Here is a 14535-nt window from a genome sequence, read left to right on the forward strand (position 1 = left end):
ATGCATTACTGCATCACGTTGCAATCAGTGGCATTGACTTAACATGATCTCCCAAATCAAATATCAGTGTGCACACAAGGCTTCACTTATGTGTGTTGACATGTGTTCAATTGTGTGTTCTTAACAGACTTTACACATTGCACGTGATGCGTTCACGCCCCCTCCCTGCAAAAAAAAAAAAAAAAAAGAAAAACTACAAATAAAGAACACCGCCACACTACTTCAAGACAATTTCGCGAAGGCGAAGAGTTGCTCGACTTTGTGAGAGCAGTGTCGTACTCTCATCTGTTTAAAGAGGCACAGAAGATGTATTGCTTGGCCCAGGCGCCAAATCATGCAAGCTATGATGCAAGCCAACAGCAAGAACACAGGAAGAAAGCGAAAACGCGAAAAGTTATCAAATTTTGCTAGAGAAACGGCCAGAGGGCCGAGAGGCCGAGACGAGAGCATGGCTCAGAGCCCAGAATCGCTGCGGCGAGAGTAGCCAAGTGCGCATGCGCATTTCTTTTCACAAGAGTATCCGCCATATTATGTCTACCGATAGAATGTGTCAAATTTGTGTGTCCTAAAATTCCCTTCTGTGCGTGTTTCCTGCATCGTTGTAGCTGCCATGTACCATAGGTGATAAAATGGCTTGTTTGAACACACTGAAGCAGGACATAAAGGTGCTCGAAGCGTCCTTTCCAAGAAACCACGAACGATTCCAAGTGGTGGCTGCGTCAGTGGACGAGCTAACTTGTCGATTTATTGGTCGCAGTGGGAAAAAATATGAAATCCACGCCAACATTACAGTAAGTGCAAGTTATGCTGTTTTCATTTCTACTCTCAATCACCAAGGCACATCGTACTGGAGCGCCTACCACAAACGCAGTTTCGGTAACAGCTGAGTCGCATTTTTTTACGTAAGTGGGCCAAGGCCCTGAATAACGGTATTCTGTGTTGAAGATCACATAAAACGTGCGATACAATTCCTAATACACTTCCTTGCGACACCAAGGTGTAATTGTTAAATATGAGCGTATATTTGACGTATAGCCTTTCCATTGTTTTGGTTTCGGAGGAAGGCATCACATGCTTGCTGTATTGTTGCTGGGCTGAAGTAAGGACATATTAGCGTCTTGCACAAGTCCAAGTAGCACGTGTGACAGATTATCTCTGACCACAAGCCCGATAGGAATGGAAATGTAAGGTAAATAACGCCCTCGGAGTCATCTTCGAATGGTGCAACCTGCGCACTAAACAATGACCTCACAAACCAATCGTGTGTTGAGAAGTCTTCTTTATTATTCTTCACAATTAGTTTTGGGGCTCTTCTGATCACGTTCTTACTGTTTGAATGCGAAGGAGATACATCTGCACGTAACCTGAAGAAGACCCTATTTTTGAGCCATCGGCACCACAAAGGCTGTTGATAGTGTGTTCGCGGGGTGGCATGCGCCCTAGTCACACAGATTACACAAGTGGAATGGCTCTTGTCTGTTTTTCTCGATACCCTTATGTTGCTGGGAGTTCCAGTGATCAGTGCAAATAAAGGGAAACTCTGCTACTTTGTCTCACTTTACACCGGTGCTTCTCGGATGTTGTCTGTTAGTGCAAGATGAGCTTACAAGGGAACGCAAGGCCGTGTGGAATGGTGCAGAAACATCCTGGCGCAGATTGACGCAAGCCGATATGCTTTGTGAAAATCACTCAACAACCCGACGATAGCGCCTTGAAGAAATTCCTCAAGCGTTACGTGTGTGAATTTACATATGCGAAATGTTCATTTTTTCTTTTCCTTTTGTTAGTGATGTGATATTGCGACTTCCACTGGTCCTTGTTGAGCAGCAAATCTTACACTGGCTTGAGTGTAATGTGTGATGCATTTCATGTGTTTGTTTTTGCACTCAACCCGCACAGGCACACGCGCTAATATTTTATATTATAATACATATGCATACTACATGCCAGATATCAGTATTATAATACAAATATGTGGCACCTTGGTTCAAGGTTGTTATACATACTACTAATCTGTGATCTTTATTTTGATTTGTGCCCACCAACGGCTCATGCCTTAGACAGTGGTGCACAGGTACGGTATACACAAATACTCCTGCACTTACAAATAATGTCACATTTGGTCAAACTACATCATCAAAGCTACATTGAAACAATATAGTTGCTAGTACTTTAATACTACTCTAATACTAATACTTCTGTGTTATCAAGAAATAAAAAACTCAAATATACACAATTTGTGTGCTACTTGAGGATTTGGGACTTCTCAGTAAGTATAATAATAATAATGATAATAACAACAACAACAACAGTTCCTATACCAACGATTCAGTGGGAGGTCAGGCAGAAAGCTGTTTTGGAAAGCAACTTGACTAGGCCTGACCCCCATATACATATTGTATATAACATATTAGAATACATGTAATACACATTCATTTTTGTGCGTCGCAATACAGACACCCTTGCTGCTGTTGCACCAAAAAGACACAGAATCAATCAGTCAACAATACACATACAAATGCTTTGAGAGTGAGCTGTGCTCATTACATTGAGTATGCTCAAAAGTGTTACAGAAGTCGTATTATAATAAATAAATAACACGAAGTATTACTATTATGGTAGGTTACTGTCTGCTTTGTTCTAATTGTCTTTTCACTGTGCTGCAAAGACAGTGATGAATTGCCTGTGCTGAAAGCAAAATGTACACAGTGCTGCATATGTCTGCTGTCACAATCATGACTTGGATTAATATTTTTTCTTTCTTCATTGCTATGCTTTGGCAGAATGGTACTGCTGCCTTGCTGTAAACATGTTAGGTTTCGGTGAGCATAGCATTGAACGGGGAACTTTTTCTCTTATTATGTTACATTTGTGTACAATCTCTGAGCAACTGTCATGGGTAATTTACTTATAGTAGTAATAACAGCAGCAAAAGTGACTACTTTGCAGTAATGTAACCACACGTTTTACCAGAAACGTAACTCTTTTCCAGGGTTGTTAGTTACTTTTAAAAAAGTATCTGAGTTAAGGCTACGGACACAGAAAATACACTGACACTGTTACAGATACTTCCAAAAATATACTCAGTACTTTTACAGTTACTTTTTCCGCTAAATTGATCGGGTTGATTTAGCGAGCTTTTGTTAGTTAAAGTACAATCAATACAGCAGATCACCTTGGCCCACACGATGTGATAATGCATAATGTTTCACATTCTTTCTCCTCTTACGTATTCTCCGCACACTTAAAGCAGTGCGTAGGGCCATCCCAAAAATTTTCAGATTAGGACGTCTGGTGAAAGTGTGTGTTGCCAATTTACCGAGTAGCGCGAAAGGTTTTGATGCGTGTAATTTTTTTTTCCCAGAAAGAGACTCACATAAACGTGGCTCCTTGCATTCACCCTTAATTATTACATACCCGTCATTATATACCCGTATTCCCTACTTTTTTCAATAGCGGAGTAGCAGTCGCACTACATTTTAAATTGGTAATTGAAAAAGTATTTCCGCTACAAATACGGGTAGTGGCAGCATCTTTCTCCGCTACCACTACTTTTCGTGGAACACAGAGAGAAAAAGTGAGGTATCGATGAAACACAATTTTTTTTCTTGTCATTCTTTTTAGTTAGTTGTTAATCAGGCAGACTGATGTGATAACCTTACTCAGCTTCAGTAACTCTCATAAGCTGAGCACGATAGAATATCGAGGAATGTAGTTTGTGTTATTTCTTTTATGTGCATTTCTTTTTTTTTTGTTTACAAGGCACAAACAGGGATGTATAACATTGCATAATATGGGGTACGAGCTAGCTTCCGTCATGCAATCAATTGCAAAACTAAAGTGTGGATAGCACATTTCAAGTTGTGTTTTGCAACTTCATTGTTCAGAGCACATTAAGTGTTGTGTCCTTTGGAACAGGAATACGAAAATATGTTGGAAACACAATGTGATATTGCTAGTCATTCATTCCACCCCGAACGTACCGCCGACTTTGCTTCGAGGTGTCGTGCCTCAGGTGAAGCATTTCTGGCGAGATAGAATTGCCTAAGCCTACACAGGTTGTCGAATGCAGGGTAGTTCTTTTCTCGCATTACATACGTTACACTGTGGGCATATGAGCCACACAAAATAAATAAGTAATAATATTATCCAGGAATCCGCGTACGCCAACATGCTTATTAATGCTCTTTGCACATTTGCTTGGTGGCGGTACACAGGCGATTAACCTTACAGCAATTGATTGTTTGCAGCGTTGGGCATGTTAAGGGAAATGTACATGACGTTCTTCTCTCTCTCTAAATGTTTCATTACGGAGGTGATCTCACACAGGTGGACTCTTACTGGGGAACTCATAACTCCCGGAAAAATTGTACTAGACATCGATTTTCATGTAGTCAAACTCTTTGTAAGGGAAGCCGTCGTGCAGCTGGTGAGAAGGGAAGCAGGGGGCAGAAAACAACGTTAACTCCTAATTTCTGTGAGACCTAAACTTTCGTGGAGTGTGGCGACAGCACTGCGTTGGCCACTTATTAATGACTCGATGTGTGGTCGCTCATCATGGCAGTTCTGCCACCTGATCACACTGGTCAATCCGTTGACAGGAAGCAGACGGAAGAGTTTGAAGTTTGGACCCGTGGATATCTCAGACAAGATACTATCACTGCAGAAAAATCGTCTTGTGCTTCAGACGTTCTGACGGGAGAATTATTAAATGCACGCATGCGCTATGTGCATTAAATTATGTCTTAAATGTGCATCATCTCAAGGTCGAGATCAGTGTGAAATATACAGGGTGTTTGCTCTAACGTGTCCAGAAATTATATTTAAAGTGAGCGATAAAAGAAAAGAAAGTGGTACTTTTTTGCTATTTGAGTAAGAAACAGGTACTGCTTCACTAGTAGCACCTGTTTCTTAGTCCAAGTAGCTGAAAAGTAGCGCTCGTTTCTCTTTTATCGGACTTTAAAATCTTTGGATACGTTAGAGCAAACACCCTGTATATTGGCTGTAGGTAGTGGTATACTTTATACTGGATGCCAGCTATGTGAGGTAACTTAAATATTGCACCATCTTTAGACACATTTGACAACGATATGCCTACGGTGAGGTGTTGCATAGTGAAGGGTACGGTAGCGGATAAGTGGCGGCATAGTATTTACGTTACTTTTATTTGGTAGCAGTACCTCGTTACTTTTTCAAATTTGTAGGGACGCTAGTATTGCGTTACTTTTCTGTGAAGTAGTGGTATTTCGTTACTTAGTTTTGGTAGCGGATGCAACACTGTTCGGGGGTCAGCGCCCTGTCCCTTTGCCGCTGTAAACCAGTTTTGTCAGTTCCCCCGGAGAATTGGTGATAGAAGGAGAGACTGAATCGTGACCGAGCCACGAGCAGTGCTTTTTCACAGCCATGAACAACCGAGTAGCAGACGACATTTCTCTGAACCAATCAGAGAGCGTTCTCCTTATTGCGTCAGCGCGAGGTCACAGGCAGATCACAGGCTGGTTCTGCTCTCCGCTACCGTTACGCACAGTTGTTTTTTGTGGCGTACTTTAAGTTCAATTTCTGCGATAATTATGACTCTGTTATTACTTCTCGTGGTGCACCTTACTGGCCTACTTAACAGTTTGACAGAAAGAAAACAGGGTGTTAAAAATGACTTCTGTGCCCCTTTAAGATATGAGCCATTACATGTGTTGATTCCAAGAAATTAGATTGCGCACCGACCTGATATCACACATTAACAACCAGCGTCTTATCTCAGCTGTTTGCTTCCCTTACTGGGAATGATTGCAAAGCACTCAGGTCAGGTTGCCTTAGAGTCGCTGTAGGTTGCCTAGCCGAATTGCGCCACCTGTTGATGACGGTTGTCGCTCATGTTTTTTTTTAATGAGGAAAAATACTTCGAAAAAGAGTAAATGTTACCAAACAAAGCAACTGAGTTTCAGATAAAAGTACTGCCATGAAAGTGTATCTAAATGTATCGTCAGGGCTCAGTTACTTCACAACCCTGCTCTTATCTGTAAAATACATGGGTGCAGCATGAAGTCATCACGCAGCACGAAGTTTGTTCATAAAATATAAAGAAACAAAATATTCTTCACCACTTTCCATGTAGCCATGTTTTTACCTATCAAGAGCTGATGGCACTTTTTAATTATCTTTTATTTGCCTTCTTCCACTCCCTTCAGGAGACATATCCATCTACACCACCAGTGTGGTTTTCGGAGACAGAGGAACCCAGCATCACAAATATTGTCCAGATGTTAACCAATACCACCGGAAGGGATAACCAGGTACTCTACAGCCCTGTACGGCGTATATGGTATAATTCTCGGGGTACCTTACATGCCATTACTTGTCTCTCGCAGATCTTACAACAAGTAAAGATCTTAGTCAGGGAACTGTGCAAGGTTCACAGTGTTTCGGAACCAGGGGAACTGGACAGCCTAGATATAACTGCTGCCGTGCTTGTAAGTTCGCTTCTCTTTGTACACTCCCACACTGTACATAGACGTAAGCTGTGGAACTATTTTATGCAATCTGTGTACTGCATGGTGATTTGAAAAAAAAAAACAAGAATTGAAGAAAAACTTCACTAGAAGCAGTCCAAATGATCTAGTTGCAGCTGAACTTGCCCTTTTTACACATATATTCTATGCTGTTGATACAAAATCTCTTTTTAAGTATTGATCGCATTCAAAATTCATAGTCTTAGTTGAATGTTTGCATGTGGTGACTGGACATACAGCGCAGTAGCTCATCAGGAGGAGAGCAAAAATAATTTTTGTAGTGGAGTTTTACATGGAATATTATTGTATCCCATAGCCCAGTGATATCCCAAATGGAAGCTGTTCCCACGAACAAGAGTCTGACGAGGACGGAGACACAGATATGGACGAAGACATTCATATTGAGATGGAAGAAGACAATAAGTACTGACTGCTTTTTGTGCTGACTGACTGCCCTTTCTGCATGCCTGGCCTTGTCTGCCACAAACTATTGTTTGTTGTTAACCTCCACGTAACAACCTTAAGTACTGCAAGGAACTTGAAATGCAAGAAAACTCTTTGAACACAGCATAGAGGCCATCATGGCTGCTTACTCCTTTGTGCTGTTTGCTATCTGTGATAAAAAATATTGTTGCTAGGATTTTACTGCCAAAGACAGTACTTACAAAACAAGGCTTAGCAAACAAAAGGAGATACCAGACGACAACCACGTATTTGAGTAGTCACCTCCCCCCCTACAGTACAACCAATAGTGGTTTCTCTTTTGTTCACCTCCTGTCATGCGCAAAGGCACATGTTGATTGATTTGATTGATTGTCATTGATTATGTAACGCCACCGCGTGAGGCATGCTGGTTTGCACTATCAGCTTATCAGCCGACACACTTTTCCTGCTTCTTGCCAACCAGAGCAAAATATAACCTCGAACCAGTCTTCTAGGAGCTCCACGGGTTTGTAAACAGAAAGTCGTCTATAACGACACTTTTTTTCACACATAAAAGTAGCACTGCAGCTTCCCCGCAGATAGCTGTCTATTCTAAGTGCAGATTTCCTATTGAGTAGCGGTGCACTATTGTTCCGTTACTCCGTCTGCAGTATTGTTTCATTAATTACTTGTTTTTTACACAGTTCATCTGGTAAAGGCAAAGAAGATGGCCTAAGTCTGGAGCACCATGCCACATTGGAGCGGCTTCGGCAAAACCAACGCAAGGACTATCTTCGAGGGTCCGTCTCTGGGTCCGTGCAAGCAACCGACCGCCTCATGAAGGAGCTTCGTGAGGTCTACCGTTCGGAGAGTTACCGAAGAGGTGTGGTTTAAAAATTTGTTGATCCGTGTTTGCCTTTCATTGGTACGAAATGCCCGCAGGCTGTTGTACTGGAGCCATCTACATGGATTGCATGTTTCTGAACAAAAAGTTTCTCGTACGGCTTTTTTTAGTGACAGTATATCTTCTCCATTCTTAATCCAGGTACTAGCTCCTCTCCAACCTTTACCAGTTGTATAGCGAAATGTTTTCAAGTAAATTATACCAACAGTACATTAGTGGAGCTAGCTCGCAAAATACATGTACAGTGAACCGTCGTTAATACGACCACCGCCGTTGCCGCGGATTTTGGCCACATTAAGCGAATTGTCATATTAACGAGAAACGCACCCTCCGCGGACCGGACACGCCGCTACGCGCAACAAAAGCCCGCGTAATTACAATTTATTTTCTGAAAAATCTGTTAACAATGACTACGTCAAACAGTTTTCAGTCATTCATTTTTCTAAGTGGACAATAGCACCATCAATTGCGGACACGTTATCGACCTTTACCTGCTAAAAAAAATAACGAGGCAACCTGTAGGGCTTCGCTTGCCTCCTTCGAGAGTAACGCCGCTCTTCATTCCGACTGCCAAATCAGACCTGTTCCGCTTTATTCCGACCATCCTTACGTGAAAACAGCAGCGCAGTGTGACCTGGTCCCCGCCTTTTTAAGCACTTCGGTGGCGCGAAAAGCGATATGGGTATAACCCTGAGGTCAGCGATTTCAGGGGACATCTCAAACGTTTTAACGCCCTACTTTAACACGTGTCACCCCTCTGAGCGAGGTACGAGATAGCCTCTCCCGGGGGGCGGGCTACTGAGGATCATGTGACGGGTCATAATGGCGGGAAGATAATGCCCGTGTTTGATCCTACTTGTGACAAAAATCCTGGTCATTGTCCGATAAACGGATTGTCATATTAACGAGGGGGTTTCACGTGCCGGTGGAATGGTTCCAGAGAGAAACGGTCATAAACCGAGCATGTCAGATTAACGGGGGTCACATTAACGAGGGTCATATTAACGAGGGTTCACTGTACACACGTTTAGTATGTTGACTACTACCACATTATCTAAGAGCATGGTCAGCAGTTTAACTTTTCTGTAATATGTACTGCAATAAAAGTAGTTGCATGTGTCCTATGATCTGTATGACCACACTTGTGGAACACTTTTAAACTCTACTGGGGTTACGTGGCATAAGAGCACGACGAACCCTTTATGTGCTACCAGGATGTGACAATTTTTTGTTTCTTTTGTAGGTGTGTTTACAGTAGACTTAGTAAACGACAGTCTATACGAGTGGAATGTGAAGCTACTAATCGTTGACTCTGATTCGCCGCTGTACAACGACCTCAACCTGCTCAAGGAAAAGGAGGGGAAAGACCACATACTTCTCAACATACTTTTTCGGGTACTCTACAATTTCTTTCCAACATCTCCGGAAGGAGCGTAACAAGATTGCTTACGTTCATTGTTCGACCACAGGAAAACTACCCGTTTGATCCCCCCTTCATCCGAGTAGTCAATCCAATGATCTCGGGCGGCTACGTGCTAGGTGGTGGCGCCATCTGTATGGAGCTGCTCACGAGACAGGTGCTTCACTCTGATCATCCTCAGTGCATTGCCCGAGTGTTATACTAGTGTCACACAGGGTCATTTCGTGTCATTTTCGTGAAGTGTGCATCCCAGCTGAGGGAATGGCACTTTCACTACATGCTTGCTACGTGGCTTAAGTAAGTGTCACTAAGCGATGGTGGCAATTACGATAATTATAAGAATAAACTGCAGCAAAATTTTTAGGTGTGCGGTGCGTCAGAATACCTTCAACTTAGAAACGCTTCCTGCAAATCTTCTTCCATCATTAAACAAATTGTCCTCAAACATGGGCGCCACAACAAAAATGGCCACTGCCGATCGCCCAGACTCGGAAGTTTTCACAGGCTGTTAAACGGGTATCTACCAACCTGGAAGACCTGGAAAACAGGGAGTTAACATGGTACTTTGATGTGACTGGAAAAGTCAGGGGATTCTAAGGGAATTTGCCAAAAGGGCAACTGAGGTCAGGGAAAGCCACAAGCAAGTGCCGTCACGATTCTCCAATAGCAGTTCTCCAATACGACAAGCCAGAACAGTAGGGCAGTTTTACTAATTTCTCAATAAATGATCCGTTTTATGAAGGATCTGTAACAAAATGTACCAGCAGGCACCAAGTTCCTCTTTGCTTTCGTGAGGAAATTCGCTCGAGATAGTCAGTGAAAACCTGGGAAAGTCTGGGAATTTGAAGGCTACAGCTTAGTAGACACCCTGTTAAAGAGGGTAATGACTTTTTTTTTTTTTTTGCAATACCAACTGTACAGTTATCAGATAAACATGCTGTTTAGAATCCTCGTTTAAAAATATTGTGGTTGTCAGGGTCTTTCCCTTTTTCTCAATATTTTTACCTGTACCTCAAAGCCTGCCGTCGAGGCTACACACTCGGTCCACCGAAGAGAAGGGAAGTGAGTTTGGGGAACCCACTAAATTGCTAGTGCTCCTTCTGCAAAGATGCCGTATGACAGCACGCAAAGGACACTAAGTGCAAGTGTCACTGGTTGAAAGTGACACTAAATTAGTCAGTGTGACGGGGTATTAGGGTCTATTCTTACATGCCGTACGCCACGGTTGCACACAATTACGGTTGCACGAAGTTGGTTCCTTTCACACACTGCGCAACTCAGGCGATTGCAACTGCAGGTTTGCGTGCTGCTACACTGTTGTGTTGTGCATGTGTTGTGACGACCTTTATTCTCACTCTTTGTTCTCGTCAAACATATCTATAATTGAAACGCCATTTCAACGTAAGTTGTTTATTCGCATAGTGTATCACTTTGCATTACAGATGCTTGCTTTCACAAAACCAGCACGTATGTCATTGTTACGGTAAGCCTCTGTAAAGCAGCTGGCAGGTAGAGGCTGGCCAATTCTTGTTGTTTACTGTCGGCAGTGTCATGAACCGCCGATCTCCCTGATCCTGTGATTTTCGCTTTCATCCACTTCCGCACGAATTCGCGAAATTTAAGGTCCCGCAAAATATTCCTGAAACGGGTTCCCACACAAACTCTCGAATTTTCAAGACCGCAAAATCGACCACATTTAGACTATCTGTTGTTTTCTGATGCAAGAGATCCGTCTTTCAGAACATCCTTTTTAATTCAGCTTCATCATTCCCTATTCTGGCTCATAATAGCAGTCCTTCATTGAGTACCACAAAGGGAGGGACCAGAAGGAAGAGCCAAGGATTGCGTCGTTTATGTATCATCCCATTAGTAGCGCTACTGTTCACTGTGGGGGGAGCTCTCCAATCATGATCATGAAATAAAGTTGTTGTTGTTGATTACTGTTCCCACATAACTATTCACTAAATAATCTTCACTTCAGAGTATGGACACAGAGTTCCAAGAGCGAGAATGCATCATCTTGTTACCGCGCCACGTGCGCGGGTGAAATGTTCCGTTCACCTAATCAAGTTTGCCGGCGTTGAGCTCACCCTGACATCCTCGGGACGTTCTGGTGGACAACACGTGGATTATCGCACAGAAATCATGCACGCTTCTCTATACCACAGGGAGTATTATGTTGGCCGTCATTGATCCTCAACTGGGGACGGTACCGGTGTGCTGCGGGAACAAGATGGCACTCCTGCTCTCCCTTGGACCTCAACATCGATACTCTGAAGCGAAGCTTATCTAGTGACTCTCTGATTGACATAACAAACGTGGCACACTGTGCATATCAGTTGTGGTGGTACCACTACTCCTAATCGGTTGTTAAATCTTGCAACAGGGTTGGAGCAGTGCGTACACAGTGGAAGCCATTATATTGCAGATAGCAGCAACACTGGTGAAAGGAAAAGCACGCATCCAGTTTGGTGGAAACAAGGTAACGGTGAGGAAACTGCTTTATCTTGCTCTTTCTTTTTCATCAGGTATGGTTTTTCTGTTTTCGTTGCTGAGACCGGTGATGCCGTTACCATATTTGCCTGCATGGTTACTACACTTCCTTCATCCGAAGACCTAGCATCATAGAGGGACCAATTATGCAAGCAAAGAAAAAGGGAAAATGGCTGCGTGCCATCGTGAGAAAGCACACACCACCACCTTTCTGGAAAACCTGGATTAGTGTCATCAGGACAGCCAGTCCTTTCATTTGTGACACCCGATACGTGACCCTCTCGTGCTGTGGTCTTCATGGTTTATTAATTACTTGTTTTGTACTCATCATAAGTTGATGCATAGGGCAATGATGTACCTGTGCCAGATAGCCCTTGAGGCTGCTGACAAGCATACTTACTGTGCGAAGTCATCACTATAGTTTTTTTTTTTCTGTTGACACTCTAGGGGCAGTACAGCTTGGCAAGAGCACAGCAATCCTTCAAATCCTTGGTGCAGATTCACGAGAAGAATGGTGAGTAGACATTTTTGTCTGTAGATAATGTACAGCAAAGCTCTTTTATAATTGCTGAGGTAAAACCTTGACGGCAACTTTACGTACCTGTATCAGTATCGCGAGCACTCTGGTTTCGTTCATGAACAACTCCTTTGTTTTTCATCTGCACACCAATTGTGTACGTGTACGGCATTCATCTGTGCGTGTTGCCAGCAGAGGCGTGTTGCCATGTTGTCAGCACTTATGACTGTCGCTTACTCATGGTCACTCACTCTGAGCTCAGCTCTCTGTTTGATCTCTCATGCTCGCTCATGCCATGCTCAGCCATTCATTTTGCTCACTCACTCTCCGCTCAGCTCTCTCATTTGAGCATCATTTCAAATAGCACATGCTCAACTCATTCGCAAGACTGAGCATGAACGAGCGTCCTCATGAGTGAGTTTTGCTCATGCTCATCTTGTTCGCTCATTCATGCTCACGAGTGAGTTTTGGTCATGCTCATATTCACATTCTCGTTTGCTCACTCATCTGCTGCTCAGCCCCTTGTTTGCTCACTCACCCCCTGCTTAGCTCCCTTGCTTAGCTTATCCACCACATTGAGCGTGAGCGAGTTTCGCTGAGGTGTGGTTGCCATAGTACTGATAATGTCAGTTGCATTTCTACCGTATAAGTTGGGATTTACGGCAAAGCAAAAAAAGCTGGATGGATTCACGAGCAAAATAAAAAACTGCCAGAAACTGTTTGTTTGCATGCGCTAGTTCGATCTAATCTGTGTGCCACAAGGTAATCCTTTACGATTTACCTACATCCTTTACCATTAGTTTTCTCTTACAACAACATGTAATCATATCACTATGTGTCTTACGGTGAACATGGAAGTGAAAATTATTTTAAAATGACTTTTGGAAATGGTATCCGATGGGCGCCGGATGTCGTGCACTTTGTTTGCAGTCCCTTACGCTGCCCCATGCACTTTTTTTGACGAATGCCGACATCAAGCGCTCCGTTTTGCCGCACTTCCGATAAACAAACGCCGTTCTCCTTCCAGGTTGGTTCACACCACCGAAAGAAGACGGATGAAAGTGGTGTCGCCTGCGGAGGGTTCTCGGAACTGTCCGCAGCTACACTTTTGTGTTTGTGCTTCTCCCATAGTTTGCGTGCGGAACGACACTCGTAACGGTAGCCAATGTTCCGGAAGTTCCTCTCCCAGTGTTTCCTTTTTTTTTTTTCTTTCTTTTACCCTCCTCCTACCCCACTCTACTAGAAAGTCGAGTTCCTGTCGTTGGTCGAATGCGGATGTACGATCTGATCTGTGGTGGTCAGAAGCGGTGTTGTTTTTAGTTTATACCCACGAAGTGTACGAGGATTAAAGAACAGTTGTCACCAAGTGCCCTTTTTTTTTTTTTACTCATGTTACGGGTGTCTTGACGTGTGCCTGCGGTGGTCCTTGAAGACCTAGAGGCCCAGGAGGCATTTTGCAGGTCCCCCAAGGTCACCATTTTCCCATGTATTTGTTCCTATCCCGATGCGTGCAATGCCGGAGGCCGCCCTTAGATATCCCACTGTTACCAGATGTTGGCTTGCGTTGGATTGTAGTGTGCTAAAGATCCAGTTGAAGCACAATCCAAGCCAGGCCAAGTCACCGAAGGAGAAATGGACGACTGCGCCTGGTACGACAGGTACGCTATGTGGTGCCTGCAGCCGTGCACTAGATATCCTTCCGATCGCTCAACAAGTTTAAAAACTGGACCGAAAAGTGAAACACGACAAAGAAAGTTGTTATACGCGTTTTATTTGGACATATAAAGACTAGATTCATTCGCAGAAACAACAAAAACATTTTGCCGCTAAACTTAGCGCACTGAAGTGATCCGGAACGGCAACAGTGGGGTATCTAGTGGCGGCCTTCTTCGTTGCACGCTTTTCCGAGGTGAGTTTGGGGGACCTGGCATTTTGGACCGTGGAACTCTGCGATCATTGAAACAATGTCTCGTCCCGACTTGTGGGGTAATGGTATGCACCTCTTGCGAAGCTGTGCTTGTGCGTTCACACACACACTGCGGATTAGAGCAGTACGTTGAGTTTCGGTATTCCGATTTTTATCAGATACAAAGTATTCCACTATTGCGATCCAGCGAGGAATCCAGATTATCCACTTCCGTGCATTAAATTGAAACCCTTCTCGTAACTCTAGCACGCCTTGATCTTTACGGAACAGTGTTCACCATGATGCTTACGAAGCAAATTCATGAGAAACGTACTCGAACATGCAGGGTGTTTCACCTAAAGTGAT

At 43.5% G+C, this 14535-nt stretch overlaps 1 protein-coding gene across 2 annotated transcripts; it reads left to right on the forward strand.

Moving 5' to 3' along the window:
* The first annotated feature begins 484 nt into the window (after window positions 1-484).
* On the forward strand, window positions 485-13630 carry LOC135389003 (ubiquitin-conjugating enzyme E2 Q1-like). 2 transcript variants are annotated; one of them, XM_064618906.1, is made up of 10 exons: window positions 485-791; window positions 6186-6290; window positions 6366-6467; window positions 6823-6929; window positions 7634-7812; window positions 9077-9228; window positions 9303-9410; window positions 11640-11741; window positions 12194-12260; window positions 13291-13630. In XM_064618906.1, the coding sequence occupies exons 1-10, from the start codon at window positions 630-632 to the stop codon at window positions 13320-13322; spliced, it is 1116 nt and encodes a 371-aa protein (XP_064474976.1). In that variant the 5' UTR covers window positions 485-629; the 3' UTR covers window positions 13323-13630. The 2 variants fall into 2 exon arrangements, with proteins under 2 accessions (XP_064474976.1, XP_064474977.1); XM_064618907.1 differs by having other exon boundaries at window positions 11640-11735.
* Window positions 13631-14535: the final 905 nt, after the last annotated feature.

Source organism: Ornithodoros turicata, chromosome 3 (genome assembly GCF_037126465.1).
Source record: "Ornithodoros turicata isolate Travis chromosome 3, ASM3712646v1, whole genome shotgun sequence".
In the NCBI taxonomy this organism is placed as follows: domain Eukaryota; kingdom Metazoa; phylum Arthropoda; class Arachnida; order Ixodida; family Argasidae; genus Ornithodoros; species Ornithodoros turicata.

Excerpts from the sequence above, each read along its gene's own strand:
- LOC135389003 (XM_064618906.1), top strand. The coding sequence starts at position 630 with ATGGCTTGTTTGAACACACTGAAGCAGGACATAAAGGTGCTCGAAGCG. Across the intron at positions 7,813-9,076 it reads TTCGGAGAGTTACCGAAGAG|GTGTGTTTACAGTAGACTTA; the intron begins GTGTGGTTTAAA and ends TTTCTTTTGTAG. Across the intron at positions 12,261-13,290 it reads GCAGATTCACGAGAAGAATG|GTTGGTTCACACCACCGAAA; the intron begins GTGAGTAGACAT and ends TTCTCCTTCCAG.